The following is an 18314-nucleotide window of genomic DNA, read 5'->3' as shown; positions in this document are numbered from 1 at the left end:
CTCCACCCCCACCCCACCGGTCCTCAGCCCCAAGGCGGCCCCCACCCCTTTCGGGGGACCCCGCGCCCCTTCTCCCCCAAGCCCCCTCCCTCGCTCCAGAGGAGTCGCCTTAGAGGTGTCTGCTGGGGTGGGCGCGGGGGGGGAAGGGGATGCGTTATTTCCCGCAGCGAAAAGCAGCTGCCTTTAGGGGGCGCGGAGATGACAGGGCGGGGGCAAGGTCACCATCGGGGTCATCCCCGCCCGCCCCCAGCCCCAGTCTCCCTCCTCGCGGCGCGCGCCCCTCAGGGAGTGCACGAGGTCACTTGGGGTAATGGGGTGAAACAGTCTCCAAACCCTAGGAGGAGAGGGGAAGGGACCCCAAAAGGACCCAACGCGGACCTGGGGCAAGAAAACACAGCGGGAGAAAGGAGTCGCCCCAAAACAGCAGGAGAAGGGCCAGGCGAGCCGGAGGGACCACAGGGCGGCGCTAGAGGCCCGCGCGCAGGGGTGTGCGCTCGGCGGGGCGGGGGCGCGCTCTGCAGCCCGCTCCGAGCGGCGCCCCGGGGCCCCGCCACCGCCCCGACCCCGGCCGCTGGGGCCCCGCCGGGCTGGGCTGGCATCGACCGCCGCCCTGGCGAGAGCATCGATTTCTGCGCGGAGAAATGAATAGATCGGCTCTTAGCTCCTCGGACCCCGAGCCGCCGCCGTGGGGCTGGGCACCCGTCGGTCCTCGCAGGCCGCGCCCCGGGAAGCCCCGGGATCCCCAGCGCCTCCCACGCCGCGTGCCTCGGCGGCTGCAGGAGCCCGACCGTCTCAGGCCGGGGAGGGGGCGGTAAGGGCGAGCAAAGGGTCCCCGAGCAGGGACCCTCGGGCAGAGAGGGCAGGCGAGGGCCGCCCGGAGCGCCCTCCGAGAGGATGAGAGAGAGAGAGAGAGAGAGAGAGGCGCGGGGGCCCCTCCGCCGGGCCCGCAGCCCCGACGCGGACAGACAGACAGACCGGCAGCCTGGTTTGGGAAGGCGACCGGACAGAGGCAGGCCCAGGATCTTGGCTGTGGCCGAGGGACTTGGGTGGGACCGAGCCTCGCGCGAAAGCGGGCGTGGCGGCCCCCGGGTGGCTGCGAGTGGCCGGGAGAGGGGAACCGCCTGCGCGTTCGGGACCGGTTCGCGGTCCCGCCGGGGTTCAGCAAGCTCGCCCCGCCGGCGCCTGCCAGGAGCCACCCAGCAGGTGTCAGGGCTCCCCCCCCCGCAGAACGTCCCCCCAGCCCAGCCCAGCGCAGCCCCGGCCACGGCCCCCCTCCTCCGCCGGCAGCGCGGCCCCACGTGAGCGAGTCCGCAGGGGCGATAGGGGAGCTCGGTCCCCGGACAACCACCCCCTGTATTTTGGCCTTATTTCCCCCAACAGACCTGTCCCCCCTCAGTTGTCAGGCTAAATATTTTGGCTTGGCGGGAAGGGCGGAGAGAGCCGGCGGTCTCCGCAAGCCAATCCGTTTGGCCTTGGGGCGGGGAGGGCGGGGGCTGGGCGCGGCCCCCCTGCGCCCGGAGATAGCGCGCGTCTCCGCGGCCACCTGCCGCTCCTGCCGCCCGGGTGCCCCGCGGCCGCGAGGATCCGGGCCGCTCTCCCGGGCGGGTCCGCGCCGCTCTCCCCGGCGAGCTCCCCAGGCTTCGGTTCGACTCTTGCTCCGGGTTGGCAGGCCTCCTGGGCTGCCGTTTGCTCGCACCCTGCAAGCCCTTCTTCCTCTGGAGGCCTCTCCGCATCTGCTCTGTTGCGGTCTGCGTCTCGGTCCTCATCTCTCCGTCTCTGGGTTCAGACTGAGTCTCTGTCTGTGGCTGGGCCACAGGCTGCTGTCAGTGGCTAGCTGTGGCTGTCTTTGTGTCTCCGTGGCTCTCATTCCGTCTCCTGCTATCTCTGTGTGGGATTCCCCCTCGATGGGTCCCTACCCTTCCCTCCCCCTTGAAGCCTGCCTCTCTGTGTCCCTTAGGGCCTGCCAGACCCTTTTTCTCCCCGAAGCCATCTGCAGAAGCCGGGACTGGGCACGAGGCAGGGCTGGGACAATGGCAGTACCCAGGCTGGGCCCGTGGGTAGCACACATGCTCCTGATCCTCCTCTCCTTGGGATCTGGCCTGGACACACTAGAGGGTGAGTCGCCCAACACTGACTCCTGGACCCCCATCTCCACCCCTCCCACACCCCTGGCAAGCCCGGAGGCCAGACAACTGAGTGTCCAGCCGGAACACAGGTGTTTACCTCCTGCAACATGAAGACTGTGGTTAGCTCTCAGAAGGACTTCCCACCAGCAAGGGCAGTTAACTCTCCCACATAAGCATTTCCTCTCAGTTCCCTGGGATGTGAGAAGGACCTTGAAACAGAGAGATGAAGAGATGCCCTCCATTCCCACTTATGAAACCCTGATCCCAGTAAGCCTGAATGAGAATGACATGATGGGGGGAGGGTCTTAGGGCTCATTTCCAAGGCCACTGAACTCGACAGGCACCAGGATGAGATGGGTAGCTCAGAACCGGGCACCATGAACTAACTGAACCCATTGTGCAGACAGGGAACTGAGGCTCAGAGGACTGGGAGGTAAAGCTGGCCAGTGCCCAGGGCCTGGTCCCATGGCCCCCACACTCAGGGCCCCCACACTGGGATGGAGGGTGCCTTTCACTAGCCCTTCTGGTCAGAGGCTTCCCATGTGCAGAGTTTGGGAGGGGAAGATGATATAGACCAGGGGGCCCACATGGGGGTGCGGGGAGCCTGGTGGGGGTGGGGGGGGGAGAACAGAAGCTGAGCTGGCAAGATTCCAAAGGGGAAGGATTAAGAGCGCAGCCTTCCCCAACCCCACCATCCCCTTCCAGACTGAGACGGTTCAGGGGTCCAGCTCTGTGTGCCCACCTGGCAGGTCTCGTGACGCCCTCAGACCAAGGGCTTCCAGGAGCAGGTCAGAGACAGGAAAGCTGCAAATGGGTTGGGGTCAGGGGTCCCCCAAACAGTGCTAGTTGGGAAGGCATTGCTGGCAAGGAAGAGAGAGCCCTTTCCCCTCCCCTCCTCCACTCTGCACCAGGACAGGTTACCACGGATGCCAGCCAGGAGCACGGTTGTCAGGAGGGGAGCACGTCTCTGGGAGGGGGCCCGGAGGGTGGCGTTTGGTTGTTTGGTCACAGGGGACCCAGATGTCCTGTTCCCAGTGCAGCTCTGCACAGGGCCATGTCCCGAGCAGAGGCAGGCAGGGGTTAATCTGTGAAGGTCGAGGATTTGTTTTTCCAAATGACTCCCATCAGGGGAGCCCTAGAGAGGCAGGGGCATGAGGGAAAGTGGCATGTGGGCGCCTTGTAGGCCCTGATTGGCCTTTGCCTGGAGGGCTAGAAGTGTTTTCTCATTCTGTCTTTGGGGGGGGGGGGCGTGTGCGCACGCCCCTGTGTACCTGTGTGTGCTCAGACACACACACAGTAACTGGGCAGAGCCAAGCACGGGGACCCTTAAGAATGACAGGGAGAAGGTGTGATATAAGCCCCAGGGGGCCGCCTCCTCAGCGGGGGCGGGGCGGGGGTGGGGGAATGGGGGTGGGGGTGGTCTGTGGCAGAGTGCCCGAGCCAGGCAGGGAGCGAGGGAGTGAGGGAGCGGAGGCTAGCCGGCGAGCAGGCTTGAGTAGATAAAGGCCGAGCAGATCAAGAATTCAGACTTGCATCTCCTGCTGCGGAAGGAGCCAAGTGAGAGCACACTCTGGGCCCAGGTAATAGCCCGCCCGCTCCGGGGACTGGTCCTTGGTGCCTCGGGGAGAGAGAGACAAGTGGGCCTGGGTTAGAAGAAGGCGGACACACCCCCGTCCCCAGGAGAGGAGTGGACTTGGGAACCAAATGTGCATGGATTCAAACTATGGTCCCGGGCGTCTCCAGCCCTGAACTGAGCGCCTTGGAGGGACACGGTGCTGACCAGCAGTGCCCCACCCTCGGGAGATCCCCTCCCTAGAGCGTGACAGAAACATGGATGGCACCTGTGGGTGTCAGGGCCAGTGCTGCCCAGCCTTGGGGGGAAGTGATTGACTCAGGCCAGGATCGGGGGAGGTGGGCTGGACCTGCGGTTCGTGGGACAAGCGCTGAGTGTGTGGCCAGGCCAAGGAACCCCGCCCAGGCTGGTGTAATTCGTGTGGGCCTGTGTGTGTCAACACCCCGCCATGTCAGTCTGAGGGATTTTAAGTTTGAACTTCCGGTGATGGGGAGTTGGAACGTCCCTTCCAGCGTAAAGCAATGTAGGGACCAGACATGGAGATCTCTCGGGCCAGGGTGGGAAGGGGATGTATGAGGCTCTGGTCTCAGCCTTGGAATTCACTCGTTGGTCAGACATTGAGTGCCGGTTTCATGCCACGCACTATACCAGGCACCACGGAGACAGCAATGAATCATTCTGAGATCCTTGCCCTTCTGGAGCTTACCCTAAACAAAATAAGGAAATTGTATATTAGCCAGTATAAAGATTTAAGGAGAAAAATAAAGTAGGAAGCGGGGGGGGGTATTTAAAAGGAGGGCCAGAGACGGCCTCATTGAGGAGGGGACATTTGAGCAGAGACTTGAAGGAGGTGAGGGACCGTCTAGAGGGAACAGTGTTCTAGTCAGGGGGAACAGAAGGTGCAAAGGCCTCAGGGCAGAAGCTTGGCTGACCTGTTTGAGGAACAGTGAAAATGTCAGTGTGGCTGAAGAAGAGAGAGCAGGAGATGGGGTCAGAGAGGCCGCAGAGGCCTTGCCAGCTGGGGTAAGGACTTGAACTTGAAAGAGGTGGAGGAATGGGAGCCAACTTTTTTTTTTTTTTAAAGATTTTATTTATTTATTTGACAGAGAGACGCAGCGAGAGAGGGAACACAAGCAGGGGGAGTGGGAGGAGAAGCAGGCTTCCCGCAGAGCAGGGAGCCTGATGTGGGACTCGATCCCAAGACCCTGGGATTATGACCTGAGCCGAAGGCAAACTCCTAATGACTGAGCCCCCCAGGCGCCCCGGAGCCAACCTTTTCTGAGAAGACCCTTTGGCTCTCCAGGGCAGAACGGAGCAGGAGGGCACCCGGGCGGCCGTGGGCCCTTCAAGCTGCCAGGAGCCTCGGAAGTCAGGGAGGAGGCCACAGCAGAGCCCTGCTCCCGGGCGATGTCCTGCTCCGGGAGAGGCACCCCTCCCCCAAAGCTTCCCCGGGCAGGACGGGGTGCCGGGCCCGAGCTGCACTGAGGGCCGCTGCCGCCTGTGCCCACAGTGTGTCCCAGCCTGGACATCCGCTCGGAGGTGTCCGAGCTGCGCCGGCTGGAGAACTGCAGCGTGGTGGAGGGTCACCTGCAGATCCTGCTCATGTTCACGGCCACCGGCGAGGACTTCCGCGGCCTCAGCTTCCCGCGCCTCACTCAGGTCACGGACTACCTGCTCCTCTTCCGTGTCTATGGCCTGGAGAGCCTGCGGGACCTCTTCCCCAACCTGGCGGTGGTGCGCGGCGCCCGCCTCTTCCTGGGCTACGCACTGGTCATCTACGAGATGCCGCACCTGCGGGACGTGGGGCTGCCGGCGCTGGGGGCCGTGCTGCGCGGGGCCGTGCGGGTGGAGAAGAACCAGGAGCTCTGCCACCTCTCCACCATCGACTGGGGCCTGCTGCAGCCCTCACCTGGCGCCAACCACATTGTGGGCAACAAGCTGCGTGAGGAGTGTGCGGACGTGTGCCCCGGCGTGCTGGGTGCCACCGGCCAGCCCTGCGCCAGGACCACCTTCGGCGGGCACACCGACTACAGGTGCTGGACCTCCAGCCACTGCCAGAGAGGTGGGCCCCAGCCCAGAACACCAGCGGGGGTGGGCGCACAGGGAGGGCGGGGGGGGGGGGGGCAGACGCTGGGCGGCCACAGGATGGGTCAGAAAAATTCAATAACTGAGTTAGCACAAGACTGTCAAGGGACCGTGCAGGACAGCAGCCAGGTGTCAGGGAGAGGGGACAGGACAGGTGCGAGGTGGGCATGGGGGAGGGAAGCCACATGGGGCAGCGGCTAAGTACAAGGCCTGGGCTCCGTCCGATCTCAGCTGTGCAACCTACTGGCTTCGCTCAGGGTGCGTGTCTGAGCCTGCCCCCTCATCTGTAAGGTAAGCGCGGGGTCGTTAGGGGCAATGAGCTTCTCTCAGCATTAGACCAGTGCCTGGGCCCTGGTGGGGGTTCTAGGTTCCTGATAAAAGTGGTCCTAGCACAGGTGATCCAGGGCAGGCTGGCAGTATTTGGGGGGAGGGGACCTGGGTGGGCAGGGAAAGGAGGAGCTCACTGAGGAAGGACAGAACAGTGGGGTCTTCCTTAGCAAGTAAGGGGCCTGGAGAGAAAACAGAAGGAAGGAAACAGAGCAAAGGGGGGAAGTGATACAAGGAGGGGTGATGGGAGGAGGAAGAAGAAGTTACAGGGGAGAAAAGGAAAAGCTTCCAGAGGCTAGGACAAGACCTGGCATCCCCAACCCTCACCCAAAGCCTCAGCGTCACAGCAGAAGTGTAACCAGATCCCTTCTGTGTCCGCTGGGCCCCACGTCCCCATGCCCCTGTGTTGGCTGTAAACACTGTGGCTGCTTGTCCTCTCTCATGTACAGTATCAACACGCCTTCGCTGTCCCCACCACACACCGGCTCCCAGACAGCAGGCTGCCACCCGCAGACTTTGCATATCTTGGGCCCCCAGCCCCAACCCCCAATGGCGGCCACTTTGGGCGGCCCCCACCTAGGGCACAGAGCCAGGGAGGGTGGAGGTATGGACAGGTGAGATGATGAGGGGTGCCCCCTCCTTGCACACACTCGCCGGCCCCAGGCCTCACTGCCCAGGAGAGGGGGCGTGTTCCCCCTGGCACCATGCCCAGTGACGATCTGAGCACCGGGCCCAGACAGGACAGCAGACTGGGGAGAAGCAGTTTAGGTAGACAAGGTCATTGCTCTGTCCTGAGCTCTGAACCCCCACCAGGTGCTGTGGGAGATGGGAAGCCACAGAGAGGGGCCATGGTCCTGGTCCTCAAGAGCCCCATCTGGGGAAAAGCAAGCCAGCAACCACTGTCATCTGCACTGGAGGAATTTGGATGCTGCCTAAGAGTGTTACCCCAGGGGACGGGGTGGCACCGGGACGGGGGTGTCAGGGGGAGGCCTAACTCAGCACTCTGTCCACAGTGTGTCCCTGTCCCCACGGGCTGGCCTGCACAGCTGGGGGGGAGTGCTGCCACTCCGAATGCCTGGGGGGCTGCAGCCAGCCAGAGGACCCCCGGGCCTGCCTGGCCTGTCGTCACCTCTACTTCCAGGGTGCCTGTCACCGGGCCTGCCCTCCAGGCACCTACCAGCATGAGTCCTGGCGCTGTGTCACGGCAGAGCGCTGTGCCAGCCTGCGCTCCGTGCCCGGCCGCGCCTCCACCTTCGGCATCCACGAGGGCAGCTGCCTGGCCCAGTGCCCCCCGGGCTTCACCCGCAACAGCAGTAGGTGAGTGTAGGGGATGGGGGTACTCTTGGATCAGTAAGGGGGTCCCCACTGGTCCAGGGCTCACTCCACGCCTCCGCTTGCCCCTGCTAGCATATTCTGCCACAAGTGTGAGGGGCTGTGCCCCAAAGAGTGCAAGGTGGGCACCAAGACCATCGACTCCATCCAGGTGGCACAGGACCTGGCGGGCTGCACCCATGTGGAGGGGAGCCTCATCGTCAACCTTCGCCAAGGCTGTCAGTACCTTCCTAGGGGCGCACCTCTGCTCCTGGCCATGCCCCTGACAGTGACCCAGCTAAAGCCCTGCTTTCTATCATCCTGGGTCCCAGTCCTCAGGGCCCCCGCCTTGCTACCCCTGCCATCAGCACCTTCTCCCACCACCCCCCCTGCCAGCCATACACCTCCCCCACCCGGCTCCAGCCCTGTCTTCCCCGGTTCCAGATAACCTAGAGCCGGAGCTACAGCAAAGCCTGGGGCTCATCGAGACCATCACTGGCTTCCTCAAAATCAAGCACTCCTTTGCCCTCGTGTCCCTGGGCTTTTTCAGGAACCTCAAACTAATCCGGGGGGACGCCATGGTGGACGGGTAAGGGGTCAGAAACAGCCTCTGACCAGCTCCCTCTATCACATGTCCTCCCTAACACTCCCCAAATGGGGGGAGAGAGCATGGGCTCTGGAGTCAGCTCTGTGGCGTATGTGTGACACTGGGTAGGTCACTTAACTTCTGTGGTCCTCAATTTTCTCATCTGTAAAATGGGTTTAATATAACACTGCTTATTCTTTCTTTTTTTTTAAAGATTATTTATTTATTTATTTGACAGACAGAGATCACAAGTAGGTAGAGAGGCAGGCAGAGAGAGAGGAGGAAGCAGGCTCCCCGCTGAGCAGAGAGCCTGATGTGGGGCTCGATCCCAGGACCCTGAGATCATGACCTGAGCCGAAGGCAGAGGCTTAACCACTGAGCCACCCAGGTGCCCCGACACTACTTCTTTCTTAGGGTTGTTGTGAATATTACTTACGTTGTTGTGTGCAAAGCACTTAAAAGAGTGCAGGGAACACATATATTCTATATCGTTTATGGTGACATCAGACTCCACATAGGTCACCACTGCTTTCTGACGCTCTCAACAGCAGAGCAAGACCACCTGTGTTTGAAACCCATCCCTGCCACCTACCAGTCAAGACCTACCTATAACATAGCTAGGATTTTTCAAGACACAGAGAATGTTTTGTTTTATTTTTATTTATTTATTTGTTTGTTTGTTTATTCACGAGAGACAGAGAGAGAAGCAGAGGGAGAAGCAGGCTTCCTGCCTGGGATGACGACCTGAGCCAGAGGCAGATGCTTAACCGACTGAGTCACCCAGGAGTCCCTGTTTTATTTTATTTTGTTTTGCTTTATTTTATTTATTTACAAGAGAGACACAGAGAGAGAGAATGTTTGTGGGCCGGGAGTGGGGGGCCAGCAGAGGAAGAGAGAGGCTTCACACTCAGAGTAGAGCTCTAGAGGGGTTTTGAAATCACCAGCCTGAGATATGACCTTGAGATCACCACCTGGAGCCAAAATCAAGAGGGCGCTCAACCCACTGAGCCCCCCAGGCGCCCCCAGAGAATTTCTAAATTATCATCCAGCTGAGTGGTTTCTCATGTCTCTCCTAAACTGCCGTGGACCCCCAGGGGTACCCACACTCCAGCTGGAGAGGCATAGCCCCAGGCTGAGGGCCCCTCCTCCCCTGTGCCCCCAGCTCAGCCCCTCCAGGAGGGGCCCATAAGGCGCTCGGGTTCCCCACCCCTTGCCTCCACCTCCTCTGCAGCACAAGGTCTCTCCCCCACCCCCACCCCCGCCCAGGAACTACACTCTGTATGTGCTGGACAACCAGAACCTACAACAGCTGGGGTCCTGGGTGGCTGCGGGGCTCACCATTCCCGTGGGCAAGATCTACTTCGCCTTCAACCCTCGCCTCTGCTTGGAGCACATCTACCGCCTGGAGGAGGTGACCGGCACTCGGGGACGGCAAAACAAGGCCGAGATCAATCCCCGCACCAACGGAGACCGCGCCGCCTGTGAGGCCCGACACCGCAACCCCAGAGCGAAGGACCCCCAGAAACCCCTGACGCGCGCACGCGCACTGAAACACACCAGACATGGCCCCGGGGGGAGGGCGCGTTTGCCCCGGACGACGCGATAGGTTCTCTTCGGGGCCGCGCTGCGGGTGGCCTCCGCCTGGTCGGGGTGGGAGCTCGGGTGGAGACAGACGCGGCTGACCGCAGGTGTTGGCCCCTCGCCCCCCAGGCCAGACTCGCACCCTGCGCTTCGTGTCCAACGTGACGCAGGCCGACAGCATCTTGCTGCGCTGGGAGCGCTACGAGCCGCTGGAGGCTCGGGACCTGCTCAGCTTCATCGTGTACTACAAGGAGTCGTGAGTGCCGGGGGTGGGGCTAGAGGGGCGGGGCCAGAGTCCCCCCCCCCACCGTGGGCAGGGTCAGACCCGGTCCCGCCCATCTGTTCCCAAACGCAGCCGGGTGAGGGGTGAGGACAGAGCGCAGGGGTGCAGAGAGGCAAGGAGCCAGAACCCCTAAGACTCACTCCCTTGTAGGGCCCACGCCTGGCTCTCCCTTCACCTTAGTCACCCCTCCGTGCCTCAGTTTCACCTCAGCAGTGAATTGGAGAGGACAGTCAGGACTTCTGAGAGACCAGGAGAGGCACCCCGCTGGGAAGGCTCGGATAATTAAACTTCAATTCACTATGTTAATGTTCTGTGCTGACCACAGGCTCCTGCCCCAGCAGCGGTTTGGGGAGCACCCACTAATTTGGCCGGTTTTATGTGGAGCTCTGCCAGCATTTCATTAAAACCTAAGGAAGGAAGGGAGGCGGGACAGCCAAGGACAGGCTGGTTTTGCTTTGGAGAGAGCATACTGACCATAGTAGGAGGGACAGTGGTTAGACCACAGGAAGGATCTCTCCAAAAGCATGGCTAGGAATCAAAACGAGAATTCTTAGAGGAGAGAAGTGGGTTCGGGATGGCAGGCCGGGAGGGCAGCCTGGGGAGTGTTTCCACGTCTACAGTCGACAGAAGATGGGAGCCACCTGGCTTGGAAGCCTTCCTGTGGATTCAGATAGGGAGGTCTTAGTTTCTCACTAGCACATGGCCTGGTGTGGGAGGAAGGAGGATGTGTCAGTGGCGCGAGGCCGGCTCAGATGGCCAAGGCTCTCCTGGGCCTCACTGGGAGGTGAAGGTCTCCAGCATGGGGAGCTGGAGGGTTTGCTAAATACAGACTCCTGGGCCCCATCCCCACAGATTCCAAGTCAGTTAGTCATGGGGAGAGCCTGAGAATCCGCATTTCTAACAAGCTCCCAGGTAATCCTGGTCCAGGACCACACTTCGAGGAATACTAAAGTGGGCTGGCCGTGTGCACAGCACCCCCTGCCTGGCTCGTGTGGCTCACAGTCCACACGGCTGTACCCAGCCGCCTCTGGGCTCAGAAGGTAGAGAACCCTAAGTGTCCTTCAGGAAGCTCCCCTAGCATCATGGCCTCGAAGCCTGGCTGCGGCTTTGCTGGCTCAGACCTGCTATGGGTCCTGGCCCAGTCCCAGCTCTCAGCAGACCCACCCACTGGGTGCTCCCAAGGAGCGGGATGCCTTCACGCACACCGGAAGAATGACAGTGACCTTCTTATGGTGGTTCAGAGAGGACGGGGATGCTAGAAACTGGGCCGGGGCTGAGCCGCCCCTCAGCTCTAGGGATGCGGTGTTCAGCCCATTCCAGAATGCCACAGAGCACATAGGTCCAGACGCCTGCGGGACCCAGAGCTGGAACCTTCTGGATGTGGAGCTGCCCTTAAGCCGCACCCAGGAACCCGGGGTGGCTCTCGCACCCCTCAAGCCTTGGACACAGTATGCAGTGTTTGTACGGGCCATCACACTGACCACCGCTGAGGACAGCCCCCACCAAGGAGCCCAGAGCCCCATCGTCTACCTCCGAACCCTGCCGGCGGGTATGCGGAAGACTTTGAAGGGGGTGGGAGCTGGATACCTGAGCCCTGCTGGGACCGGGGGAACCCAGGCACTAGAAATAGGGAAGCTGGGTCTTTCAACACCAGGCCCCTAGAGACTGGGAAGCCAGATGTTTGAGTCCTGGAGAGAACGGAGGGCATCGGCCTAAGGTCCTAGGGACACTGTGGGTGGGAGAGGGCAGGGGGAATACTTGAGCCAATTCAAGGGCCTTCGAGGGCCGTGGGAAGGCCAGGATTCTACGTTCCAGGAAGGGGAGGTTCCTTGGGAGAATGCGAAGGGCTTGGACCCCAGAGAGGGGCCATTACCAGACAGTACCAGAAAGGGGGATCCGCGGCGCCTCAGTCGCACCCTATCTGCGTCCCCAGCGCCCACGGTGCCCCAGGACGTCATCTCCACGTCCAACTCCTCGTCCCACCTGCTGGTGCGCTGGAAGCCACCGACTCAGCGCAACGGGAACATCACCTACTACCTGGTGCTGTGGCAGCGTCTGGCGGAGGACGGCGACCTCTACCTCAACGACTACTGCCACCGCGGTGCGCAGGGCAGCGCAGGCCGGAGGGTCGGGGCGGCGGCGTCGGGGTGCTGTCCGTCTGACCGCGCCTCTTCCCCGCGCCGCGCCAGGCTTGCGGCTGCCCACCAGCCACAACGACCCGCGCTTCGACCGCGAAGACGAGGAGCCGGAAGCCGAGACGGAGCCGGGCTGCTGCCCCTGCCAGCACCCCGCTCCCGGGCAGGTCCTGCCGCCGCTGGAGGCGCAGGAGGCCTCCTTCCAGAAGAAGTTCGAAAACTTTCTGCACAACGCCATCACCATCCCCAAGTGCGTCCCGCGCCGGGGGCGGGGGCGGGGCGAGCCTGGAGGGCGGGGGCGGGGCGGGGCGGGGCCTAACGCGGCCCTCCCGGGTCTCCCCAGATCCCCGTGGAAGGTGACGTCCATCCATAAGAACCCTCACAGGTGAGCCGGGCGGGTCTGAGAGGTGGCGGTCCCGGGGCGCGGCCGCGGCTCTGACTCGCGTCCCCCCCACCAGGGACTCGGGGAGGCAGCGCCGGGCCGCCGGGGCCCTCCGGCTTGGGGGAAACACCTCGGATTTCGAGATCCAGGAGGACAAAGTGCCCCGGGAGCGCGCAGTGTTGAGTGGCCTGCGCCACTTCACGGAATATCGCATCGACATCCACGCCTGCAACCACGCGGCGCACACCGTGGGCTGCAGCGCCGCCACCTTCGTCTTCGCGCGCACCATGCCCCACAGTAGGTTCTCCCTCCGCCCCGCCCCTGACCCGCAGGACTCTACCCAGATAGTGCTCCAATGTTCGACCTCCCCACGACTCCAGTCCCCATAAGCCCTGAGCTTCCTGGACCCTCGAGATTAGCCCCCAGGCACTTGGACATGAAGCTGAGGGGGGGGGGCTGCCTGCTGCGCTCTCCCGCAGGAGAAGCCGATGGCATCCCAGGGAAGGTGGCCTGGGAGGCGGCCAGCAAAAGCAGTGTCCTCCTGCGCTGGCTGGAGCCACCGGACCCCAACGGACTCATCCTCAAATACGAAATCAAGTACCGCCGCTTGGGAGAGGTAGGTACCCGTGGGAACCCCCAAACCCGGACCCAGACGTCGTGTCCGCCCTCTTCCCAGCCAGCCGTTCTGCCCTGCCCTCAGGAGGCCACCGTGCTGTGTGTGTCCCGCCTGCGGTACGCCAAGTTCGGGGGTGTCCAACTGGCCCTGCTACCTCCTGGAAACTACTCTGCCAGAGTTCGGGCAACCTCGCTGGCAGGCAATGGCTCCTGGACAGAAAGCATCGCTTTCTACGTCCCTGGCCCAGGTAGAGGTGGCCTCGGTCCCAGACGTGCACCCCCACAGCCCCAGCTGGGTCCCCAGCCACGTCTCCTGTGGTAGAAACCACAGGAACGTGGTGGCCACTCCACCGGGTTCCTTCCCCTGTCCTCACTTCCCATGGTGAAAAGAGAAGTGTCCTCTACCCTCTGACTTCTCCATCTTTGACCCTACCATCTGCTGCCCTCTGACCACCAGAGGAGGAAGACTCCGGGGGGCTGCACGTCCTTCTCACTGTCACCCCTGTGGGGCTCATGCTGCTCATCATTCTTGCTGCCCTTGGTTTCTTCTACGGCAGGAAGAGGTGACGATGCCCAGTCCTACCGGTTCCCATCCCCCCTCTCCCAACCCCCCCCCCCCCCCCCCGCCAGCCCCCACCGCAAGGTCGGTCCCGGAAGGGTGGTATATGAGACAGGAAGAGAACATTCCTTAGAAGCAATAACTCATCCCCTGAGGGCAGCATGGAGGAGACCACCTTTCAGTCTGAGGGACCAAATTTCCCTGATGTTACCAGTGCAGGTCTTCCTTCCGGGGACTCCCTAGTCTGGGCGCACTGGGAGTGTTCATTTGGTCACCGTGTTCTCAGCCAAGAAAGCAGGGGAAGAGATAGGAGACCTCACCAAGCGCCCTGGTTGGTTGGTGCCAGATGCCCTGGGGCTGAACACAAGAGGGAAGTGGAGGCAGAATTTTGATTAGTTGGCTTTTAAGGATTACCGGAGGAGGCAGGAGCTGCCCTCCTCCTGTCCTCCCCGTCCACAGTCTGTCAGATCCCAGATCCCAGGCCTAGGACAAAGACCCGCTTGGAAAGTGTCTAGGGCTCCCCAGGGACAGCCTGGCCAGGGACGGGAGGAAGGGACTTCGCTCCTCCTTGCAGTATCCCTCCTTCTTGTTCTCTGACATTGCTCCTTCCTTCCTGAGGACCCTTCCAGCCTGACCCCCCCCACTCCCCCTTGCAGAAGCAGCACCCTGTATGCCTCTGTGAATCCGGAGTACTTCAGCGCCTCTGATAGTAGGTCCGGGAGTGGCGGGGCAGGTGTGTGGGAAAGGGAGGCAGGAGGAGAGGAGAGGCACGCTCCAGGAAACTTTCTTAGACAAGGCCGCCTCGGGACCTAAGCCTTTCTGAAGAGGAGAGAGGTGGGTGGGGGCGTGGCAGAGGCTGTGTTCCTGCCCCATGACTCCCACCTCCTCTCAGTGTACGTCCCTGATGAGTGGGAGGTGCCTCGGGAGCAGATCTCCATAATCCGGGAACTGGGCCAGGGCTCCTTTGGGATGGTATACGAGGGGCTGGCACAAGGGCTAGAGGCCGGAGAGGAGTCCACACCCGTGGCCCTGAAGACCGTCAATGAGCTGGCCAGTCCACGAGAACGCATCGAGTTCCTCAAGGAAGCCTCTGTCATGAAGGCATTCAAGTGTCACCATGTGGTAAGGAAGGATCGGGGACACTGCCAGGGTAGGGTCCATAATTACGGTGAAAGTCACATGATAAGAAGGATAGGGTCAAGGATGAGGTCAGGGTACCATCAAGGTCAGGGTTGGGACTGAGGTAAAAGTCATGGTTAGGGTTAGAGTCAAACCATGTCATGGTGGGGCCATGGCAGAATCTCGGCTAGGGCTGTGATCCGTCATCGATGGGGGTCAGTATTCAGCGTCTAGATCATTATTAGGATCATGATTGGGATCAAGGTCAGAATTGGGTGAATCATGAAGATTGGAATGACAGGTACGATCAAGGTCATGGGTTAGGGTCAGTGTCATTGGTAGATTAGAATTAGGGTTATGGTCACGGCTGGGTTTAGAGTCAAGGTGTCAAGGTCAGGTGGTGGTCACAGCAGGGCAACATGTTGACCAGGTGGGTAAAGGGTCAGGGTGGTGGGTGGACCTGCAACCAGGCTCTTTGTCCATCCCAGGTACGTCTCCTGGGTGTGGTGTCCCAGGGCCAGCCAACTCTGGTCATCATGGAGTTAATGACCCGGGGGGACCTCAAGAGCCATCTTCGATCTCTGCGGCCCGAGTCAGAGGTGGAGACCAGGAAGACCCTGGGCCACAGGGCTGGGGAGTTAAAGAAGACTTGGGCATAGTTGTGGGGGGATGGTTGGGCAGGAGCCCAACCTCTAGGTTCCTTCTTCATCAGCCCCCTGTCTTGGCCCTAGAACAACCCGGGGCTCCCACGGCCAGCGCTGGGAGATATGATCCAGATGGCTGGTGAGATTGCAGATGGCATGGCCTACCTCGCTGCCAACAAGTTTGTGCACCGCGATCTGGCGGCCCGGAACTGCATGGTGTCCCAGGACTTCACTGTCAAGATCGGGGGTACAGACGGTGCCGGGTGGGCATGGGGCAGCCTGAGGAATAGAGGAACTCTCCCTAAACTGGGCTGGGAGACTCAGGCCCACCCGACAGCCCTATCCCTCACAGCAGCCCCGTCCAAGGCCAGAGGTCCTGGGGCGGGATGATCTCTGAGGTTCTTTGAGCCCTCACATTCCAGAATTCTTGGAAGCTATGGAGGGGGAGAAGGCCAGGAGAGGTATCCCTGGGCCAGGGGCTGGCATGTGCTTCTGCTGCCCCCATACCTGTCCACCCTCACTTTCCAGACTTTGGGATGACTCGAGACGTGTACGAAACTGACTATTACCGCAAGGGCGGGAAGGGGCTGCTGCCCGTGCGCTGGATGGCCCCCGAGTCCCTCAAAGATGGAATCTTCACCACGCACTCGGATGTCTGGTGGGGGCTGGCTGGAGCAGAGGGCTTGGGGGATGTGGAGGTGGGGTCCGGGATGAGGCCCAGATGCGCTCAGCAGCGTGCAAGGTGCTGGCTCAAGCCCTTCTGCGTGTCCTCCAGGTCCTTCGGTGTGGTGCTCTGGGAGATCGTGACCTTGGCAGAACAGCCCTACCAGGGCTTATCCAACGAGCAGGTGCTCAAGTTTGTCATGGATGGTGGGGTCCTGGAGGAGCTAGAGAGCTGTCCCCTTCAGCTGTAAGTCACCCCCCACCCCGCCCCTTCCTCATCCCTGCGCTGTCCACCCACGCTGCCCCCTTGACTCTGGCCCGCCTCCTCTGATGCGCTCTTGTCCGCGGGTCCCCAGCTGAGTCTTCCCCACTACAGCCCTGCTTACTCTCCCGGGGTCCTCCCAGAGGCAGCCTCCCCCGGCCCCCTCTCATGCTGTCCCCGCCCCCCCCAGGCAGGAGCTGATGCGCCGCTGTTGGCAGCAGAACCCGCGCCTGCGACCCGCCTTCACCCACATCCTGGACAGCATCCGGAGCGAGCTGCGGCCCTCCTTCCGTCTCTTTTCCTTCTACTATAGTCCAGAATGCCGGGCGGCCCGCGGGGCGCTGCTGCCTGATGTCAAACCTGACTCTCTGCCCACCCCAGAAGGGGCTTCCTCAGGCTGCCGCCCCCAAAATGGGGGTCCGGGGCACTGAGGGGCGCCGTATTCCCCGATGACTGGCGGAGAGGTAGGGTCCTGACCTTTGTGGCCATGAAATGTGCAGACATTCACACCCCTTCCCATGCTCAGAAAGGCCAGGGGGTGCCCAGGCTGCACCAGGGAGCGGGAGAGGAAAGATGGGGGTGGGGGGCTCAGAGCGGACTCGCCCTTAAGGAGTCCAGAGACATCCAAGATTTCTTCAGGAGTCTGAGTTCTCCACGAGAAAGTGAGCAAGGTCCCAGCCCGAGTGGAGGAGAGGCCCCCGCCCTCAGAGAGGGGGCCCTACTCAGACGGGGAAGGGGGGCTCACCCACCCGGAAGGCGACGTCCAGAGAACCCCAGCCTCAGCTTTGGGTCTCCTGTGGACATGTGGCGCTGTCCGCACACTGGAAACCAGCAGAGCAGCCCGCATCAGGCCTCCCTGTCCTTGTCTAGAATGCTGGGGGTGGGGTGTCTCACTGGCCCCCTCTGCCCCACGCATCAGGTGGTGTGGGGAGAACCCAGAGACCTGGGTGAGCAGAGGTCGCAGCCCAGCCGGGTAGCCTGCCCGCCCCCTTCCTCTCCTTCGCGGAACCCAGGAACCCCCAAGATTGGTGCTCCTCCTCCCTCGTCCCCAGGCGCATGCCTCGGTGCAGCTTCCCCGCTTCGCGCAGGCCCTTCCCCTCCACCTCCCTCCTACCCTTGGGTGATTGGGGCTTCAAGAGCCTTGCTTCCTCCCCGCCCTCGCTCCTGCCCCGCACCCCTGCCTCTCACGAGAAGGCTGGAGAAAACACAATAAACGCTGGGGCCTCTTTGTGCCCTGGCCCCGGGCAGCCCATTGCCTCTCCGTCTATCTGGTGCTAACACGGGCTGAACTTCCTCCCTCCTCCTTGGGGACTTGACCCTGAGGTGGGGATACAGGAGAAGCGCGCGGCTGTCCGCAGCTCCGCGAGGACCTGACCTGCCAGCGTCCCCCTGGCGGTGGCGCAGGACGACCTCGCTGTTATCTGCCGCTCAGGCAGCACCCCCGCGGCCGAGCCGCCCCCGCCCTCATCTCTGGGGGGCCCCTCGCGGTTCCGGGGGCGGACAGAGCCGGGGAGGGGCCCTGATGCCCGGTGGGCGCTGGACGCCCCCAGCCGCAGCCCGGCGGGCAGGCGCGTCCGCTCGGAGCCTGCGTGTCCGCCCCCCGCGCCGGAACAGAGCTGCCCCCAGGCACGCGGCAGGAGCCCAGCGGAGTCCCTTTCCGGGCTCCGATGCCAAGGCCGGCGGGGCATTTGCGGGGAGGAGCAGCAGATAAGGGACTGAAGTCGCAGCAGAAGGGGCTGGCCGGGCTCCGGTTCTGTACCCGCCTCTCCGCGTCCGGCCTCGGGGAGAGTCTGCGGAGACCGTGTCTGGCGGAGCGTTTACAGCTCCCGTGCCCTGCCCTGCCGGGGTCAACATGGGCGGCAAGGGCCCCGGGTCCCCTGGACCCCTGCCCTGACCCTGCCGGTCACTGGTCGCTGAAGCAACAGTGACCCCCAATGGTTGCTGGTGGAACCACAGCGTAGCGAGCCGGGAGGGCGGGAGGTTGGGGGGGGGGGGGGGGGCTGGCCTCTGACGGCCTCCCGGGGACTAGGAGGGAGGGACGCTCCACACAGGAGCCCCCGGGG

At 62.4% G+C, this 18314-nt stretch overlaps 1 protein-coding gene and 1 long non-coding RNA gene across 2 annotated transcripts; one reads left to right on the top strand and one right to left on the bottom strand.

The window, feature by feature from the left end:
* Positions 1–797: 797 nt before the first annotated feature.
* INSRR (insulin receptor related receptor) lies at positions 798–17459 on the top strand. The gene is made up of 23 exons (XM_032845066.1): positions 798–811; positions 1958–2115; positions 5210–5761; positions 7125–7428; positions 7519–7661; positions 7867–8011; positions 9275–9489; positions 9719–9845; positions 11183–11421; positions 11806–11973; positions 12062–12257; positions 12351–12392; positions 12466–12686; positions 12869–13005; positions 13090–13252; positions 13462–13567; positions 14220–14272; positions 14456–14685; positions 15171–15281; positions 15414–15573; positions 15855–15984; positions 16102–16236; positions 16442–17459. The coding sequence occupies exons 2-23, from the start codon at positions 2031–2033 to the stop codon at positions 16680–16682; spliced, it is 3903 nt and encodes a 1300-aa protein (XP_032700957.1). The 5' UTR covers positions 798–811; positions 1958–2030; the 3' UTR covers positions 16683–17459.
* On the bottom strand, positions 13719–15988 carry LOC116859627. Its single transcript, XR_004381195.1, has 4 exons — positions 15896–15988; positions 15492–15605; positions 14446–14653; positions 13719–13920 (listed from the first exon to the last, which is right to left on the bottom strand). It is a non-coding gene; the product is annotated as an uncharacterized LOC116859627 (long non-coding RNA).
* Positions 17460–18314: the final 855 nt, after the last annotated feature.

This window comes from Lontra canadensis, unplaced genomic scaffold, assembly GCF_010015895.1.
Source record: "Lontra canadensis isolate GAN:19392208 unplaced genomic scaffold, GSC_riverotter_1.0 scaffold160, whole genome shotgun sequence".
Lineage (NCBI taxonomy): Eukaryota > Metazoa > Chordata > Mammalia > Carnivora > Mustelidae > Lontra > Lontra canadensis.
Note: the sequence above shows the minus strand (reverse complement) of the source record. Positions and strands in the feature narration are given on the sequence as shown.